The sequence below is a fragment of the Salarias fasciatus genome, chromosome 10 (assembly GCF_902148845.1).
Source record: "Salarias fasciatus chromosome 10, fSalaFa1.1, whole genome shotgun sequence".
Classification (NCBI taxonomy): domain Eukaryota; kingdom Metazoa; phylum Chordata; class Actinopteri; order Blenniiformes; family Blenniidae; genus Salarias; species Salarias fasciatus.
This window is the reverse complement of record NC_043754.1, coordinates 5,221,082-5,239,048: the sequence shown is the minus strand read 5'-3', so window position 1 is coordinate 5,239,048 and position 17,967 is coordinate 5,221,082. Positions and strand designations below refer to the sequence as shown.

General features: G+C 45.1%; 1 protein-coding gene across 1 annotated transcript; it reads left to right on the top strand.

Moving 5' to 3' along the window:
- Window positions 1-5,936: 5,936 nt before the first annotated feature.
- Window positions 5,937-17,522, top strand: LOC115395669 (gastrula zinc finger protein XlCGF57.1-like). Its single transcript, XM_030101300.1, has 4 exons — window positions 5,937-6,175; window positions 12,593-12,889; window positions 16,053-16,095; window positions 16,162-17,522. Exons 1-4 carry the CDS (start codon window positions 6,004-6,006, stop codon window positions 17,399-17,401), a joined length of 1,752 nt encoding a protein of 583 aa, XP_029957160.1. The 5' UTR covers window positions 5,937-6,003; the 3' UTR covers window positions 17,402-17,522.
- The last annotated feature ends 445 nt before the right edge of the window (window positions 17,523-17,967 follow it).

Genomic DNA, 17,967 nt, shown 5'->3' with positions numbered 1-17,967 from the left:
GTTTGTTTTGGATTCAATCAGTCAAAGTCACAAGACATGGGTTTGTCAATAGTCAGGGATATCCAATGTAGACTCTTGTTGGTGTCGGTCAGTGGGACTGACACAATCCTACTGCAGAATCTGGTGAGTGGTGTGGCGGAATTCAAAGTTCTACTTCATAAGTGCTTAACCCGCCTACGGGCTTCGCTATGGGGACCTCGTCCCTCGACCAATCACTGAGGCAAAAAGGAAGCTTGACACACCAATCCCCCACGCGCGATGGCGCAGCGCCACGCCCCACGCCGAGGGTATATAACCTCAGGGGGCCTTCTGCAAATCCTTCTTCTTCCTCAGTTCTTACATGAGACTAGATGCTTTCTCCGGATCAAGACCATGGATCAAGACATGGATTCACCGGCCCACGACCAGTCGCCATCGGGCGTCGGGCCTTTCACCTGCCGCTCTTGAGGCACTCGGCTCTGCGACGGAGATCATCACAAGCGCTGCTTCCTCTGCCTCGGTCGGCAGCATCACCGCCAGCGGTCCTCCTGTCCGGCCTGTCTCACGTTGCCACCAGAAGAGCTTCACCGGCGAACCGCCTTTGTGGGAGACACCTCTCCGGTTCCCGCCCGCGAGGACGACGCTGAAGATGTGCAAGTTACTCATTTAAACATTTGTAGATCGGCTTGAATTATCTTGTAGGTTGACTTAAGGTTTTCTTCATTTGCTCATGTGGACATAATATTGTAATGTAGGAACTATTCATGTGTGGACGTCACCGCCCCTGCCGCCTACGCGTGGGGCGACGCCGTCGGCAGCAGCAGCAGCAGCAGCGTTTTGGTGTCGCGGAGTTCCCGCCTCGACGACTCCGCCTCCACCGTTTCTCGCGCCAGCCGCCGTGAACCTCCCCACGAGCCTGTTGAGCACCTCGCGGGGCTCCTCACCTCCACCACCGAGCGCATCAGCCTCGCGCTGCCACCACAGCCTCCAGAGCCGGTTCAGCGCGATTTTGCACTCGGACTAGCAACCCAGTCACAGACTTGGTCTCGGACTGTGGTGTTATGTCCCGCCATGCCTTCATTCCAGGACAACTTGCAGAAGGATTGGCGCACGCCGCTCACCGCCAGAGGCGCGGTGAAAGGCTACCACGAATATTCCTGCGTGGACAGCTGGCGGCCGGTCTCCGGAGTGCCTGCAATAGAGGACTCCGTGAGACTGTGCCTTCTCCCCAAGTCCTCCGCCTGGCCAGGCGGGAAGCCCATGCTGCCGTCTGAGAGAGACAGGTGCATGGTGACCTTCCTGGATCATGGTTATGGCAGCGGCAATCAGATATTTGCCCTGGCTAACAACATGACCATCCTGATGGGCTCTGTGGATAAGATCTGCCACGAGAGGTCCCAGCTCACTCCAGATGACATCGAGGAAATCCAGAACGCGGCCGAGGTTCTCATGCGGATGTGCAGAGCCATCGCCGTCAACGGAGGCCGCGTCATGGCAAGCGCAAAGCTCGCCATGAGGCACCTGTGGCTTGGTCTGTCGTCACTCTCTGATCGTGACCAGCGGGGAGTCCTGGGCCTCCCCCTGTCCACCTCCTCTCTCTTCGGGCCTGACATACAGGCCATCATCGAGCGCTTGCAGATGGTCATTCCAGAACGTTGCAGTTGTTCCTCTGCATGAATGCCTTAGTAGAGTTTTAGCAGTGTTTCGGGTCGTTGTCGTGTAAAAGCTATAGTGCGTAACTTTTAAATGTCTATGAATGTCCGTTTTAGCCAAGCCACTACTAGTGGAGATGACAAAATGCAGATTAAGCCGATCGGCTCCTCTAACATGTCTTGGGATTTTTCAATATATATAATTCTTGCTTTGCGTGTCGACCGGCGACATTCCAGCGCTGGCGCGCAGAAAATTACGCATTTTACGTCACAACAAGAAGGGAGGGGGAGGACGCGCTCATAGCAACAGGCTCAGCTCAAAGTCTCAGGCAGACCGAGAAAACGACATGTTACTTCAGGGTTTCCGCCAGACCTTTTCAGTCCGGGCACCCCGCCTGTGCTAAATTGTGCAGCGCCCGGACAACAGAGAGGAGGAAAAAAAAAAAAAAACTCTCCGGCAGTCGAACACCGGCAGCGTTAGCAGCGTTAGTGTTAAGGGTCCCAGGCTTGGTGACCACGAGAACAAAAAGAATTGTGTTTTCTGTGAAATGGAGAAGAAGCATGAGAGAAAGAACCACAGCTCCACTCGTGTCTTTGCCAAAACACGTCTAATTAAACAATTCAAAATATATACAATTCACATTTAGTGCAATTTTTTTCTGTCCAGATCAACATAACAATAAAAGTTTCAAAAAAGTCATATCTAATCTATATGCATTCACAGTTATTCAAAACTCTTCATATGGCTTCAGTTTCTGTATAAACAAATACAAATTTGGACTTAGCACATAGAAGTAGAAATATATAAATTGAATAAACATGTCAATCTGCAACAAAATCTTCACAAAACAACACAAAACATATCTTAAATCTCAATAAACATATAAATCATTCTTATTTCTAAACAAACAAAGCATTAAGGGTTTATCAAACTAAATAAATACAAGTCAAGGAGTCCTGTTGTCAATTTGGAGCTATGAAGTGCATAAAAATACATTCCTGAAGAAAACACATATCTCAGTTCATATTGAAGTCCATGAACTCTCACGATAACACTGCCAACTCTCGCGAGACTACCGGCGCAGCTCCACAAACTCGCACAAAAAGTCACATTAAACTTCTATAAACAACACAAAATGGCTTTCCATGAAATGCAGAAGTAACACGAAGCTTAAGGCTTCCATTTGCAGTAAGTTTAATCAGTTACTGACCTGTGAAATGGAGAAGAAGCATGAGAGAAAGAACCACAGCTCCACTCGTGTCTTTGCCAAAACACGTCTGAGGCTGAGACCAGAAGTCCGTCCCCAGAGCGCATCGGGGCTAGCACAGCGGCAAAGGTTGTGCATTCATTCTCTCAATTACTAAACCACAACCTCACAGGACCACCTTTTAAAAACATAAAATACTTGTCTTTAATCACACTGGATTTATAAACCATAAATAATAATAATATGACGATTGGTCATAGCATTAATAAGAAAATATTACCAAAATGTGGCTGCACACTTGGGTGCACCACATTAGCCGTTAGCAGCGTTAGCAGAGACCCCCCCCCCAACCCCGACCCCGACCAAACTTTTTTCCTGCAGGAAACACTTCATTTTCATCAAGAAGCAGCTACTGGAGACCAACGGACAACAAATAATTTCCACTGACGACCACTGGGTCTTTTCATCCACTGACCTGTCAGTTACAAATTAGCAGGCACCTTGTCTCCCGTTTGTAATAACCTATTTGCGTTTCTGTGGCAAAAAAAAAAAGAAAACAATAATTACCTCTTTGGAAGAGTCCATCTTTTTTCACCAGCTGTCCTTATTCACACAGAATAAAAACAGTTTCCAACAGTGATTCGCGCAGTGGAAATGCGAATCACTGGGGGAGGGGGGGACACCGGGAACACCTGGGCGTACGTCATGTGGAAGCGCCGGCTTTATTGTTGTAAGAACGCAGAATTCCGCTAGAGGGCGACCGAAGTTACGCACTATAGCTTTAAAGTATCCAGCCCCGGCGCAACTTCAACTTTGTCACCGAGTCTTGAACATTGTTGGTAAGAATTTGCTGATACTGACTGGAATCCATGCAACCCTCAACTTTAAATGGGCGGCTGTGGTTCAGTGGGGAGAGCAGTTGTCTCTCAATCGGAAGGTTGTTAGTTTGATTCCTGGCTCCCCCTGTCTGCATGGCGAAGTGTCCTTGGGCAAGACACTGAACCCTACATTGCCCCCAGTGGGTGGACTGAGCGCTTTGTGAGCGGTATGTGAGTGTGAATGGGCGAATGTGATACTGCGGTGTAAAGCGCTTTGGGCTCTGTCAGTGCAGGGTAAAAAGCGCTATATAAGTGCAGTCCATTTACCATTTAAAGGGACTTAAGGCAACTTTACATAGGCGCTGCGGGTAACTGCAGCCACCAGCCAAGGCAGCACGGGAGCGCGCACAAACACTTCAGACTGTCTGTCTTCACAGCACTGCACCAGGGATGCTAATGCTGTTGACTACGTCGTGGTTTACTGCAAGACCACAGTGCATATTATGTGATTTTTATCAGCATCTGTTTTCACTCCCAAATGCAGCTGAAGTTCCCTCCATGAATCAAACACATATCCAATATTTATTCGGGTGCCTGCCCGGCTTCGGTAATTTTTTTTTTTTTTTACTCGAAATCGAAATTGTGCTTCGATTCACAGACCGGGAGCAAATATGTAATACCGGGAGAGCGGACACGCACACGGGCCGTGAGATCGGGGGGCGGGGCAGAATAGACCCCACCAGTCCGGAACACACCGGCCATTCGGGAAACCTCCAGAACCTCCTGATGGCCACCCCGCCCCTGATCCCAGCATCCCAGCACTGTTTGAGTCCATGTCCACGGCAGCCATATTCTTCCTGTTCAAGAGCCTTCGGCAACGCGCATACAGCGTCAATTTAGGTCACATCCCCACGATTGCGCGGGATATTCGGACCCCATACAGCAACAAATTCTGTGGCACACAGCCTGTATAAGGCAACAGACAGATACGCGGATTGGCCTGTTATTTTAGGTTTTTAATGCTTCACGGCCCATTAGCATTGAATAAACTGGAAATGCATGTGTAGTTTTTCACAAATCTTGCCTTAAGTCCCTTTAAGATTGCCAGTACCTGCACTGGCCACACAGCCCCACAGTATGATGGAACCGCCACCAAATTTTACTGAGGGCAGCAAGTGTTTGTCTTGGAACTCTGTGTTCTTCTTCTGCCATGCATATCACCCCTTGTTATGTCCAAATAACTCAATTTTACATTCATCAGTCCATAGCACCTTATTCCAAAATGAAGCCAGCTTGTCCAAATGTGCTTCAGCATACCGCAAATGACTCTGTTTGTGGCATGTGTGTAGAAAAGACTCCTGCCGCATTACTCTCCCACACAGCATCTCCTTCTGCAAAGTGCATTGAATTGTTGAACAATGCACAGTGACACCATCTGCAGCAAGATCATGGTGTAGGTCTCTGGAGCTGGTCTGTGGGTTGAGTTTGACCATTCTCACCATCCTTCGCCTCTGCTTATCAGAGATTTTTCTTGGCCTGCCGCTCCGGACCTGAACTACAACTGTGCCTGTGGTCTTCCTCACTATGTTCCTCACAGTGGAAACGGACAGCTTAAATCTCTGAGCTAGCTTTTTGTATCTTTCCCCTAAACCATGATGTTGAACAATCTTTGTTTTCAGGTCATTTGAGAGTTATTTTGAGGCTCCCACGTTACTACTCTTCAGAGGAGATGCAAAAAGAAGAACAACCTCCAACTGGCCACCTGAAATACGCTTTCTCATGATTGGCTTCACCTGTATAGGTCAAGGGTCAATGAGCTTACCAAACAAACTTTGTGTTCCAATAATTAGTGCTAAAGGTACTCAAATCAATAAAACAACAAGGGTGCCGAAATGTATGAACCTGCCTACTTTTGTTCAAGTAATTATTGCACACTTTCTGTTTCTCCTATAAATTTCTCTTCACTTCTCAATCATCACTGTTTGTCTGCTATATGATGTATTTCACTGAAAATGCTGATCCGAACAACCAATGATTTATAAAGGAAAATCTTAAAGATGATCAGGGGTGCCCAAACTGTTTCATACCACTGTATACTCTGTTGTACATTATAATGTCGATGGCTCCAGCAAATTTGAGGGGCTTGTAAGCTGCAGTTCCCCCTGTGGCCTGAGGGTGTCAGTATAACGCTGACCGCTGTTTCTAACGCTCCCAAAAAGAGAAAAGAGAGGAAGAAATTTTGGCAGCTAAAGAAGAAGCCTAATTTTGGCGGAGTGGAATCGTGGATCACTGGAAGGCTGAGTATTTCTGTCTCCCAGAGGAAACATTTCATCTCCTGCAGGAATAATGACTTCAGTTCAGGCTTTGAGAGAGTTTATTCAGCAGCGACTAACTGCTGCTGCTGGAGAAATCTTCACCGCGTTTCAACAAACTCTCATCCCATACGAGAAGGAGATGAATCTTCAGGACAGACTGCTGGAAATCACAAGAGAACTTCCAGTCCCGTTCTCCAGAACAGGTATGTTAAAGAGATGAACACTGAGTCTGACTGCTGGAGGCTCGTTCCTTTTCTTTTGAAGCCAGCAGACAGAAATGAGGCTGCAGCTGCTCTTCTTGTTCCAAGTGAAATAACAGGAGTGATTTTACCTTCAGTGTCAAACAACACGTGTACTAGAAACGCTGTTTGCAAACAGAAGCAGCTCTTTATTGACCCTCAGTCTGAGCTAACATGCTAACTTCACTGTGGTTTCTGCAGCTTTTACGGTGAATGTTTAGAATAGAGACATGAGCAGGTCTGCCGATGGGGGACAAACCGCTGGACAGGGTGAGGTCCAGGATTTATCCTGCTCCAGACCAGGATCAGGTCCAGGGTTTATTCAGTCTCATCCCTTTATTTAGTCAGAAGTTCCACTGCCAGAATTTAATTGATATCAGTCATTTTAGTTACTGATCTGATGCGTAGATAAGTTATCTGCAGACTGTGTGTGTGTACATATATATATATATATATATATATATATATATATATATATATATATATAGTTTTTTTTTAAAATTTTGAATTCAAAACCAGTGTGTTGTGGGTCAGCCTATAGGTGAAGGTCACACAGTGGCTTCTGAACTTCCCACTTTTTCTGCTGACTGCTTCACTGACAGACAGTCATAAAACAAGAAGGCTTTTTGATCACTTGTCCACATCTAGGAACTGATTGATGAATTTAGATAACAGACTAAAGCAGAGGAACAGGAGAGGTGGGGGTGGCGGTTTGTTTGTTGGGAGAGGGGTGTGGTGAGGGGTTGGGTCGCCCCGAACCAAAACCTGCTGCATTGATAATCTCTGCTGGAGCATCAGCTGCTCACAGACTATTTAGGAGCCCAGTAACCCGGTCAGGAGTCTGCAAGAGAAATAAGCATCCGGGTGAAACCGTGATCCATGTGTCCGAACCAGAATACCTGTAGAGAACCGTCCCTTCTCCTGGAATAGAGATGACAGGGCGGTCCGTAGCCAGGTAATCCCAGACCAGAGGCTGATGTTTAGTCTTCCTCCAGATGTTGACCCTCCTGTGACATTGTCTCTGTTCATTCCAGTCCTGCAGAAACATCCTTGTGTGGTTGTTCCTAACACAGAGTCTACAGCTGCAAACCAAAAATCCAGTGACGACAGCATTCTGCCAGACCTAGAAAAGACAACGTCTCCTCCCTTAGTCTGTAGCGGCAGATTAGACCACAGTTCAGGTCTTCCCGAAGACCAGGACCGGTTCTCCTCCTCCAGATCCTCTCCTCAGAACATGTCCAAGGAACGTCACTTTCAGCTGCAGCTGGGCTCAGGATGCTCGGTGGCCTCCCTCAGGAAGACGGTTCAGGAGTAGAACAGTGTCAGGCTCTTCAAGCTTCCTTCAACCTTTTGGTGTGAAAACATCAACCTCATACTGTATCAGATTTCCCACCCGACAGGTCCAGATCCAGATCCCCTCACTGCCGATGCACAAACTCCCAGACTCGAGACAAAGTCCTGGGCCAAATGTGAAGCAGTATTTACCTTTTAGGTGAATGCAGGCAAATATTGCCTTTCGGGATCCAATCTGAGTTAAAATAATGCAGCAGACAGGTCAGACAGGTCAACGACTGGACAGTAGCATGAGTCAGAGGTCCAAAAGACAAAATGATTTTAACATCAGCAGATTTTGAAGTAGAAGATAGTACAGTTCAGTTGATTTCTTGGAAAACTGTCCACCCATCAGATCCTCCTCGTCTTGGTGTAGAAAGAGTCGGTACTAAACATCATTGAATCATTCATTGACTTCATAAGACATTCAATACCTCCCATGACTTCTGGACAAGCATTCTGTTGTCTGTCTGTATCAGTTTGACATTTAGCTCCAGTGTGATTCTGTGAGGTGTGGTCAGTGCTAAATCTGAGTAATCTCTTTATAGTTAGCCCACAAATTCTCCAACTAAATCAAATAAAGGTGCAAATGTAATTCATTTCAGTAGATTTCAAAATTAAGAATGTAGATTCATAGGGAGTAACAAATTCTTGTAGCACAGTCATGTAAAAACATTGTCATGCTAGTTTTGTTATGTCCAAGGGGAAGGTCGAGATAAACCTGTTGCTTCTGTCTCCCCCTCCACTCAGTTTGAAAACCCGGAATGTGACCTCCAAGTTATTTCATTGAAACTGTATTGAAACAAATTCATTTAATTAATTCACTTTAATTCTTCACCCAACTGAGCAATTGGTCGATAGTTAAAACCATTTCACTAAAACTAGAAGCTCCGCCCCCTGTGTTCAGGTTACAGTGATGTGGGGAAGAAGTGACCATCATGCAGGATCCTGCTGCCTCTGGTTCAGTCTGGTCAGGACGGTTCAGCCCGTCGACCCACTGATATCTTCCTAGTGACTTATAAAACAAACAAAAACACATAATTCATTCAAAAGCTAATAAAGTAAGGAATCTAAAACTTTTTAAAGTCTAATCTCTCCTCTCCCCAGTGTGTGTGTTTATGGCCTGACCTTGTCGCGGTCATGCTGCCTCATATTTTCCATCACGTTGTGGTACGCCGTTATCACGTCCGATGTTTTCACGTCGTAATCAAACCCACCGCCTCCACAGCCTCCTCCCAGCCAGCCACCAGGAGCAGCCGTCTCCAAGAATGCGTCCACTGCTTTCGCAGTCACAACATCTCCCCTCCTGTATGGAAAGTCTCAGCAGAACAGAAGAACAGAGAATCGCTATCCATGTCATCATCATAGAAAAACCAATTTTCTCGCTAAAATCTGAGTTTCGTCACTCCTGTGTGCGTGTGTCTGTACTTCCCGCTGCTGACAGAGCTTCTCCCTCCCGGTTGGCTGGCGCAACGTGGCTGGCCGTGAGGATCGGGGCTGTGGATCGGAGCGGCGAGTGCCTGTACAGGACTTTATAACAAAACAAACACTCAAAAGAGAAAAACATATTAGTATATTATCATATTTGTCTATCAAACAATGTGACTGGTGGACCTTCGTCTCCATTCTCTCACTAGTGCTGATATTTTCTCTCGATTGTTTTCTGTTCAGGGTCCTTGGCTCCTCAGCAGTCTGATCAGTCTGATAAGAACCACTGAAAGAACTGCTTCTTGTCAGTTCACTTTGGAGGGTTTAAAATAAACTGGAAATTTATGAGTTTTTTCATGTTGCAATACCAAGTTGAACTCTATGTTCAGCTTGTTTTTTTTTTGTTTTTTTTTAACAGATGCTGTGCGAGTTAACAGTTTTGTCAAAAAAAATTGCCTCTCAAATTAAGGTTGTCTTTTCTCTTTAACACAATCATGAATAATCATCCTGAGAGTTTGACCTCAGGGAACCGTCCTCAAACCTGTCAATGACTCAAACAGTGACCTCTGACCCTGCACGCAGCTGGCAGTCTTGGAGAAATCAGTTTTCTCTCAAACAGGCCTGAATCACATGCTTTACAGCACTATCCAGGAAACGGTTCACAGGTGGCTCTCCTGGCCTCTGCCCACCTACTGAAGATGGAAAAAAAAAAAAAAAAAAAAGACATTTATTTTGACAAATTTCCAGAGGTGGAGGTTTCTGAAAATTTAGTACTGAAGTACAAATACTGCTACATTGATTAATGCTCAATGACCTGTAAAAGTACCATTGTCAGAAAATACTTATGAGTACAAGCATGTCTCTAGACAAACTGCTCAGAGTATTATTACTTTTAACCAATGGATGTTTAGTATTGTCAGTCGCAGACATCTTATTTGATTCATCTGATAAAATGCTGCATTCAAAGTTTATTCCTCAGAGGAATAATGAAAAACTATGCCAAGACAGCTTGTCTTGTGTGTAGATATAAGCAGGAATTTATTTCTATTAAATGAATTCCCTCTCATTAGAAAACAGTTACTGTTTTTCTTTATTTTGGTTTAAGCTGCAGATGAATTCAATTTTTAGATAAATCAAATTTTTAAGATTGCACAGATTAATCAACCCCGTCGTGATCAGACAGGCTATTCAAAGATTGAATATAAATTCAAATCTTGGGTGTCCTCAGTAGACTTCAGGTTAAAAATAGTGGAGTAGATTACATGTTCAACAAGCCACTTTGTTGACTCATTGATGGATTCTTTATTTTAAACATGTAAAAAGCAGGAAACAAAACAAACGGGTTGAAAATCTTGCCTTTGGTTAAAACCTGCTTATTTTTCTTAACTTCCTGTTCTTCCTCCCTGTTCATCAAACTCTTCATCTCTTCACTTCACTCCGCCTCTCTCTCTGTCTCTCTCTCTCTCTCTTTCTCTGCCCTGTCTCTCTCTCCGTCTCTCTCTACCTGCTCTGCCTCTCTCTCTCTCTGTCTCTCTCTACCTTCTCTGTCTCTCTCTCTCTCTCTCCCTGCTCTGCCTCTCTTTCTCTGTCTCTCTCTCTCTGTCTCTCTCTATCTGCTCTGCCTCTCTCTCTCTCTGTCTCTCTCTACCTGCTCTGCCTCTCTCTCTCTCTGTCTCTCTCTCCCTGCTCTGCCTCTCTTTCTCTGTCTCTCTCTACCTGCTCTGCCTCTCTCTCTGTCTCTCTCTCTCTCTCTGTCTCTCTCGTTCTCTCTCACTCTGCCCTGTCTCTCTCCCTGTCTCTCTGTTCTGTCTCTCTCTCTCTCTCTCTGTCTCTCTGTTCTGTCTCTCTCTCTCTCTGTCTCTCTGTTCTGTCTCTCTCTCTCTCTCACTTCAGCATTTCTATCCTCACACTTCTCTTCAACAACCAGTTTTGTGGCATGAGTGAGGAGTCAAAATCCGTGTTTTACACAGAACCAGCAAATCAAAACCACCATGCATTAAAGTAAACTTTAATTCTCTCGGTGTTCTCAGATCACTCGGTTGTCTGCGTAACCAGCCAGAAATCATCACTCTGGCCGTAGATTGTGACTCTTCTAAACATTCCAATATCTTGGTCCTGCCGACCACCCCGACCGGTGTGAACTCATCGAATAGTTGCTGAAAACTTTCAACGGGATCAGACCACGCCGTGCTGTTCTACTTCCTGTCTCTTCTTTTCCTATGTTTAACACTTTGGTGTTTACCAAACAGATTAGCACAAACAATAACTGCACACAAAACAGCAACACAAACAGCAACACATGTCCTCTACAAACCGAAACAACCTCCCAGCATCGTGACCTTCTTCTTTATTCACCCCCTTTTTTTAACGTGAAAGAGAGAGTCAGAGTCGTGAGGTGACCTGCAGAATCACACTCACCCAGTTTTCAACAAGCTTCACCAGCAGAAATCTCCTCAGGCGACGCCGCTTCAGGGGCTCAGCCCTTCCACGCCCGTCTCGGATCCAATCCGAGTGAAAACAAAGTCGCTTCAGGGGCTCAGCCCTTCCACGGCTTAGCGAGGCACATCATCTCGCCAGTGGCCCCCAGGGCCGTCCAGACTCCAAGTCTAGAAACTCTTCCGAAGCTCTCTCAGCCACAGTTCCGAATTAAGATAAAATTATTATTACAACCCAATTGTTACTAATCAATGATTAGCAGTTGATTGATAAAAATCAATCAAAAAATTTAGGGACATCTTTGGCTCTTTATGTTTAGAAATTTGCTTTAACAATTCCAATCAACCATGAAATAGTTCTTTTATCTAGTCAAACATTCCCACAGGTAAGGCATTACTTCCTGAGTTAAATATTTAACAGAGGAAACATTTGCACTTACCTCGTTTATGTTGTATTTAGATCCCGGACGAGCCCCCAAACTGTTGTGGAATTTTTGGTGAATCAGAGCCAAAGATGACGAGTCAAGGTGTTGATGCTGCACAAAGAGGATTTATTGAGGATTGCAGAGGAAGCACACACAAATCAGCTGATTGAGAGCAAGGCTGTTGCTCCGGAGAGAATCCAGCCCGACTCTGGCATGACTTCCGGCCACGCCATCTCGTATAGCTAGATCTCACGAGACTAGCGGACGCTGTTTCCAAGTGACTTCAGACAAAACAGAGCGGCCTTCACACTGTGTTCCTGAGAACTTTGAAAACAAAGCATTATTCCATATCAGGGGCTGGATTGTCAGAGGAGAATAGAGAGGTCCAGCCTTCTCTAATGCTTCCATGAAAACTCAGAATTGACTGATCATCAACCAGGCCCATCATCGGGCCGATATTCTGCATTTGGTGTGTTGGCTTTGGCCCTGAGAAAACCATATTGGTCTGTCTGTAATGCGAACTTCCTGTTTCGATGGAGAGAAGCATGCCACTCTGGCTGTTGTGGTGCTTCTCTGAGCTCAGGGAGGCCAGTGTTGCATCCAGAAAGCTCCCTCATTTATTCTTTAAACCTCACAGCTCCTGTCAAGTCTATAATAAGGAGATGTTTAATGTAATAATGTAGCGTGTCCTGTCTCATCCATCCCTCACTGTAAAACATTCACGTCCATCACATCAGGGACTTTGTCTTGTCTCCCTCCAGAGAGTCCACAGCAACACATTGGTAACCAGAAGACGAGTTCCAGTGTGGAGCAGGAGGAACATGAAGCTCCACACATTAAAGAGGAGGAGGATCTTGTTGAAATGAGCGTTACTGGTGGTGGAAGTGAGGATTCCCACCAGTCTGCGAGAGACTCCACCATCCAGAGACTCACTGCTGCTGCTGTGGAAATCTTCACCGTGTTTCAACAAACTATTGTCCAGTACCAGGAGAAGATTGATCGCCGACACAGACTGCTGGACGTCATTTTCAAACCTGAAATCAAGTTACACAGAATCGGTATGTAAAAGTGTGAATGAACAGTGAGTGTGACTGCTGGAGGATCTCCATCATTACGGCTGTTTGCTTTATCCTCCACAGACAGAATTAGGATCTGTGTGTGTTATGTTTTTAATATTTTACTCACCTTTGTTCAGCAGACTGGTAACTCCAAATATTTTCACTCTTCTTCTCCACTTTTGACTTCAAGTACACCACACACAACGCTCCCACTAGTGTGGAAGTTTAATCTCAGCACCGTATTCCACTTGAGGAAACACATCATGTCCTTTTTCCACAAGGAAATATATGCCAGAGCTTCAACAATGTGCATTGACTGTGTAACATGAAAGTGAAAGACTACATGTCTTTAACAGCATATCTCTAATGGCTTTAAACAAGAATATAATGACTGTAAACAGCCTTCACTGACCTACTCTGTGTCGTTTCCCTGTGCCTTCTAAAGTCAACGACAAGCTCCTTCATCCTGCTGGTGTTCAGGAGCAAGTCATTGATGAGACACCAGTGTGTGAAGACCTGGACCTCCTCTCTCCTCAGTAGTTGTTTATCAATCCCACCTCAGCTGTGTCCTCTGCAAATTAGCATGTATGGTTTGTGCAGTGAATGGGAGTGCAGCCATGTGTGAAAAGTGAGCATCAAGTGTCGTGAGGACGGAGCTCTGGGTGGTGTCAGTGTTGAGGACGGAGCTGGAGGAGCCCAGGTCTCCAAGTGTCACATGTTGTGGTCTGCTGGGAGGAAAGTCTTTCATCCTGCGACACAGTATGTAGATTGAGCATCATCATCACAATGTACGTGGTGACTGTAGTCACATCGTAGATCCCTGAAGTTTTGGAGGTAAATGAACTCCACATTCCCGACAAGGTTACCCAACAAACAGTGTGTGCAGCGATCCACCAATCACAGTGGTGTTTCATCAGTTTGCCACAGCAGACCACACCCCTGCTCATAGAGTAGCTGGAAACAACATTGAAAGAAGAGCAACAAACAGGTTAACTGTATTCAGGATGGCAGGAGTGTGGCGTAACTTAAAAGTTGTCTTCATGTCAACTGTTGAAAATTGCTGTATTTTCTGACAGAGCTGTATACACTGCCTGGCCAAAAAGAAGTCGGCACCAAAACAAAAAGGTCACACAGTCTATTATCTCGCTGGACCGCCTTTAGCTTTGATTACAGCACATTCACTGTGGCATTGTTTCAATAAGCTTCTGTAGTGTCACACGATTGATTTCCATCCAGTGTGGCATTATTTTTTCACCAAGATCTTACAGTCCATACCTCGGTTTTTGCGCCATGGTTTCAGTTCGGTACATATTTTGTCCATAAAGACAACTTTTTCTCCCAGAAATATCCCTTTACTTTGCTGGTCAGCAGAAACTGCATTTCACAGTAAACATTAACAATTAACGTTGTCACTGGTGTGCTGTATGATATCATGTGCTTCTCTCGTGATAACAGATACTGATCATAGTATTTTAAAATAATAAATTGCCTCTTATTGCCTGACTGCTTGTATACATTATACAGCAGTATAAACCGAAGTTTACCCACACCAGAGATTTAAACCAAGCTGGTGCCTCTTCAAAGTTCTGTCTCTCAACAATTCCGCTGTTGCTGGACATGCCTTCTGTAAGTATGAGGCGCACTCAGTGTTGTCAGATTTATTCAGTAAAATACACAACAAAGTTGATGTGTTTGGAGTGGGAGCCACCGGGATGATAGCGGCCAGCTTCAAGTTTAAACGATAGGCTGTGAAGCAGCCGTGTAAAATGAATCGCAATGCCGAAAAACCGCGGTCCATTAGGGCGTGTTGTCCCATGCTGAGCAGACCGAACGCTTCAATATTTTGGTGCGTACCGTTGCGTCCCAAGTGTATATATATCAGGATGAGAAATAAAATCGCAATGCCAAGTGTTTTCCAATGTTGCGTCGCTTCCTTCAGCCAGCTGCAGAGGTGCTTGATGGAACTGTGACGACTTGATTCCCTCACTGGCCTGAAAAAGAAAGTTGTGGACATTGATGTTTTTTGAAGAGGCATTGCCTGAGATCATTTAAAAGCAGGAAGTCTCGTCATCCCTGCATCTCGGGTAGTGGACCCGGCGTCAAGTTGGGGCTCTCCACCCCCCTCAGTCAAAGTACAGTATTTCTTTAAAAAAAATAAAGTTTTCAGTCTATGATGTGCTTAAAAAACAACAGCAAACTCCACTGGCTTGGTCAAGTCAATATGAAGTGTTGTGCTATTCAAAATTCAAAAAAAGAGGAGCCCCCAGCTCTGCTAAAGGTGAGAGCTGGTTATTTTATCATTTGTATTGTTACCGTTTGTGCTTTTTAGCAATGTGGTCAATGATCATATGTTGTTGGACATGTTGGATCAGCGCCGCTGATCTGTGGATTCTGTTTTTGTGTTGCTCCGTTACGTTTTCTCCAACTGTGCGTCGCGTCGTCGCCGGCCCCCGTCCGCCCCCCCGTCTACACTGGGCTGGCGCCTAGACTGTCGGGTAGCGTGGTAAACAGTTAACAGAATGTTGTGTGAAAATGAGAGAAGGTGAGTGATTACACCACCGAGAAAAAGTTCATCCATGAAACGACTGGTTCAGCAGCCGAAGGAACTCATTCAGCAATAATATGACGACTTTATGCTGTTTTGAAATTTGAATGAATGTTTTCAGTTCAACCACCTCAGTGCCAGTTTTTTTTAAAAGCTTGAACTGACGAAGTAATAAAACTAATCCTTTATTTTATTTTATTTTATTTTTTATTTTTTGTCTGTGACCATCACCTGCCCTCATGGCAAGTAACCTATTAAGTTTATCTCAAGCTGTATCCTGCGTTATGCCATTGAGGGCTGTGCACACCCAAGTGAGACATAAAACAAACACAGGACAGACAAAAAGAGAGGCATAAACAGTGTTCTGAGAGAAGGGTGCATTAGATTTATTTGTGCTCTGTGGTTCACACTTTGAAGCCAGTTATCAATCCAAAACCTTCCCAAACACCAGATTCTGCAGAATCCTAACCAGGTCAATCAGGAAGCTGTCGGGAGACCAAAGGAAGTATAGATGAAGCCGAGTGAGATCCAGCAGGCACTAACCCAGCAATCAAAAATGAAAAAAAAAAAAAAAGAAAAGAAACTAATCTTCTATTTTGTCCTTTTTTGTCCCTGCAGAGCTCCAGCAGCACTGTGACTGTAGAGAGGAGCAGGAAACCAAGTACTGTCCAGAACAGGAGGAACCAGGACCTCCACAGATAAAAGAGGAACCGGAAGAACCAGGACCTCCACAGGTAAAAGAGGAACCAGAAGAACCAGGACCTCCACAGGTAAAAGAGGAACCTGAAGAACCAGGGATTCCTCAGTTTCCAGAGAACCAGGAGGAACCAGGGCCTCCAGAGAGTGAGGACCACGAGGATCTCAGTACCAGCCAGACGGAAGCGCAGCTTGTTGTGACGTCTGAAAGTGAAACCTTGAAGGTTCTTTCTGTTGAGGAGCAGAGTGACCTGAGTGAACCAGCAGAAGAACCAGACAGTGAGCAGCTCCTCTCTCAGGACTCTGAAGTCCACCATGAGAACAAACCGACTGACTTTCCAGTTTCAGAGAAGCAGGATGAATGTGAGGAAACATGTGGTGAACCTGTCAGTAAAAAACCCAAACTATGTCAGAGAGTAAGAACGGTCACTGATAAGAAGAAAACTTGTGACACATGTGGAAAAAGCTTCAGTGCACAGAGGAATTTGTTGGTCCACATGAGGATTCACACAGGTGAGAAGCCGTACTCTTGTGAGACATGTGGAAAACGTTTCGTTCAGCGGTGTAACATGTTGAGCCACATTAGAACTCACACAGGTGAGAAGCCGTACTCTTGTGAAACATGCGGGAAAAGTTTCAATCGACAGAGTCATTTGTTAATCCACGTGAGGACTCACACAGGTGAGAAGCCGTACTCTTGTGAAACATGTGGGAAAAGCTTCAGTATTCAGAGTCATTTGTTACTCCACATGAGAACTCACACAGGTGAGAAGCCGTATTCTTGTGGAACGTGTGGAAAAAGTTTCAGTCGACAGGGTCATTTGTTACTCCACTTGAGAACTCACACAGGTGAGAAGCCGTTCTCTTGTGAATCATGTGGGAAAATCTTCAGCGATCAGAGGCATTTTTCGGTCCACATGAGGATCCACACAGGTGAGAAGCCGTATTCTTGTGGAACGTGTGGAAAAAGTTTCACTCGACAGGATCATTTGTTGAGCCACATGAGAACTCACACAGGTGAGAAGCCGTACTCTTGTGAAACATGTGGGAAAAGCTTCAGTCGTCAGGATCGTTTGTCGTCCCACATGAGAACTCACACAGGCGAGAAGCTGCACTCTTGTGAAACATGCGGGAAACGTTTCGGTGAGAAGGGCAGTTTGTCGATCCACATGAGGACTCACACAGGTGAGAAGCCATATTCTTGTGAAACCTGTGGGATGAGCTTTACTAATTGTAGTTCATTGGTGTACCACCGTAAAATTCACAAATAGATGAAACCATGAAAGACTCTCTTGGAGAGCTCTTTCAGGAAGTTCAGCTTGATCCCCAAACTCCAAGAGAGCATCCAGTGGAAAGGAAAGGTTCCACATTGCAGCACTGTTGATGAGATCCACCTTCAGGAGTGTTTTTGTCTGTGTTCTGTCACAAAAATGTGGTATTTCAAGAAATGGAAATAAAATGTTGACATGAATTCAATGGGTTTTGTTCTTCAATGTTTTTCTGTTGACATGGCTGAGTGGTAATTTAAGTTTTTGCATTTTTTTTTAATGCTTTATGGGGGGAAACCCCTTTTGCTTCTATGCAACACATGACTGCTAACAAAATATCTGAAAGCTTCAGTGGAATACAATCTGTGCGGCACGTCTTCAAACTGATTACTTTCACCATCGTATGTTATTCATTTGTCCAAACCAAAGGTTCAGTTGAAACAATCCACACAAGATGTTTTGGTGTTCATCCAACACTGTAATACTTTAAACAGGAGAAGGTTCCAATGAATACGCAGCAGGATGTCGGTCAACATGACGTCACATCACACATTACATGTCCATCCATT

Coding starts and splice junctions, on each gene's coding strand:
- LOC115395669 (XM_030101300.1), top strand. CDS start 6,004: ATGACTTCAGTTCAGGCTTTGAGAGAGTTTATTCAGCAGCGACTAACT. Junction 6,176..12,592: donor AGTCCCGTTCTCCAGAACAG/GTATGTTAAAGA, acceptor GTCTCCCTCCAG/AGAGTCCACAGCAACACATT. Junction 12,890..16,052: donor AATCAAGTTACACAGAATCG/GTATGTAAAAGT, acceptor TTGTCCCTGCAG/AGCTCCAGCAGCACTGTGAC.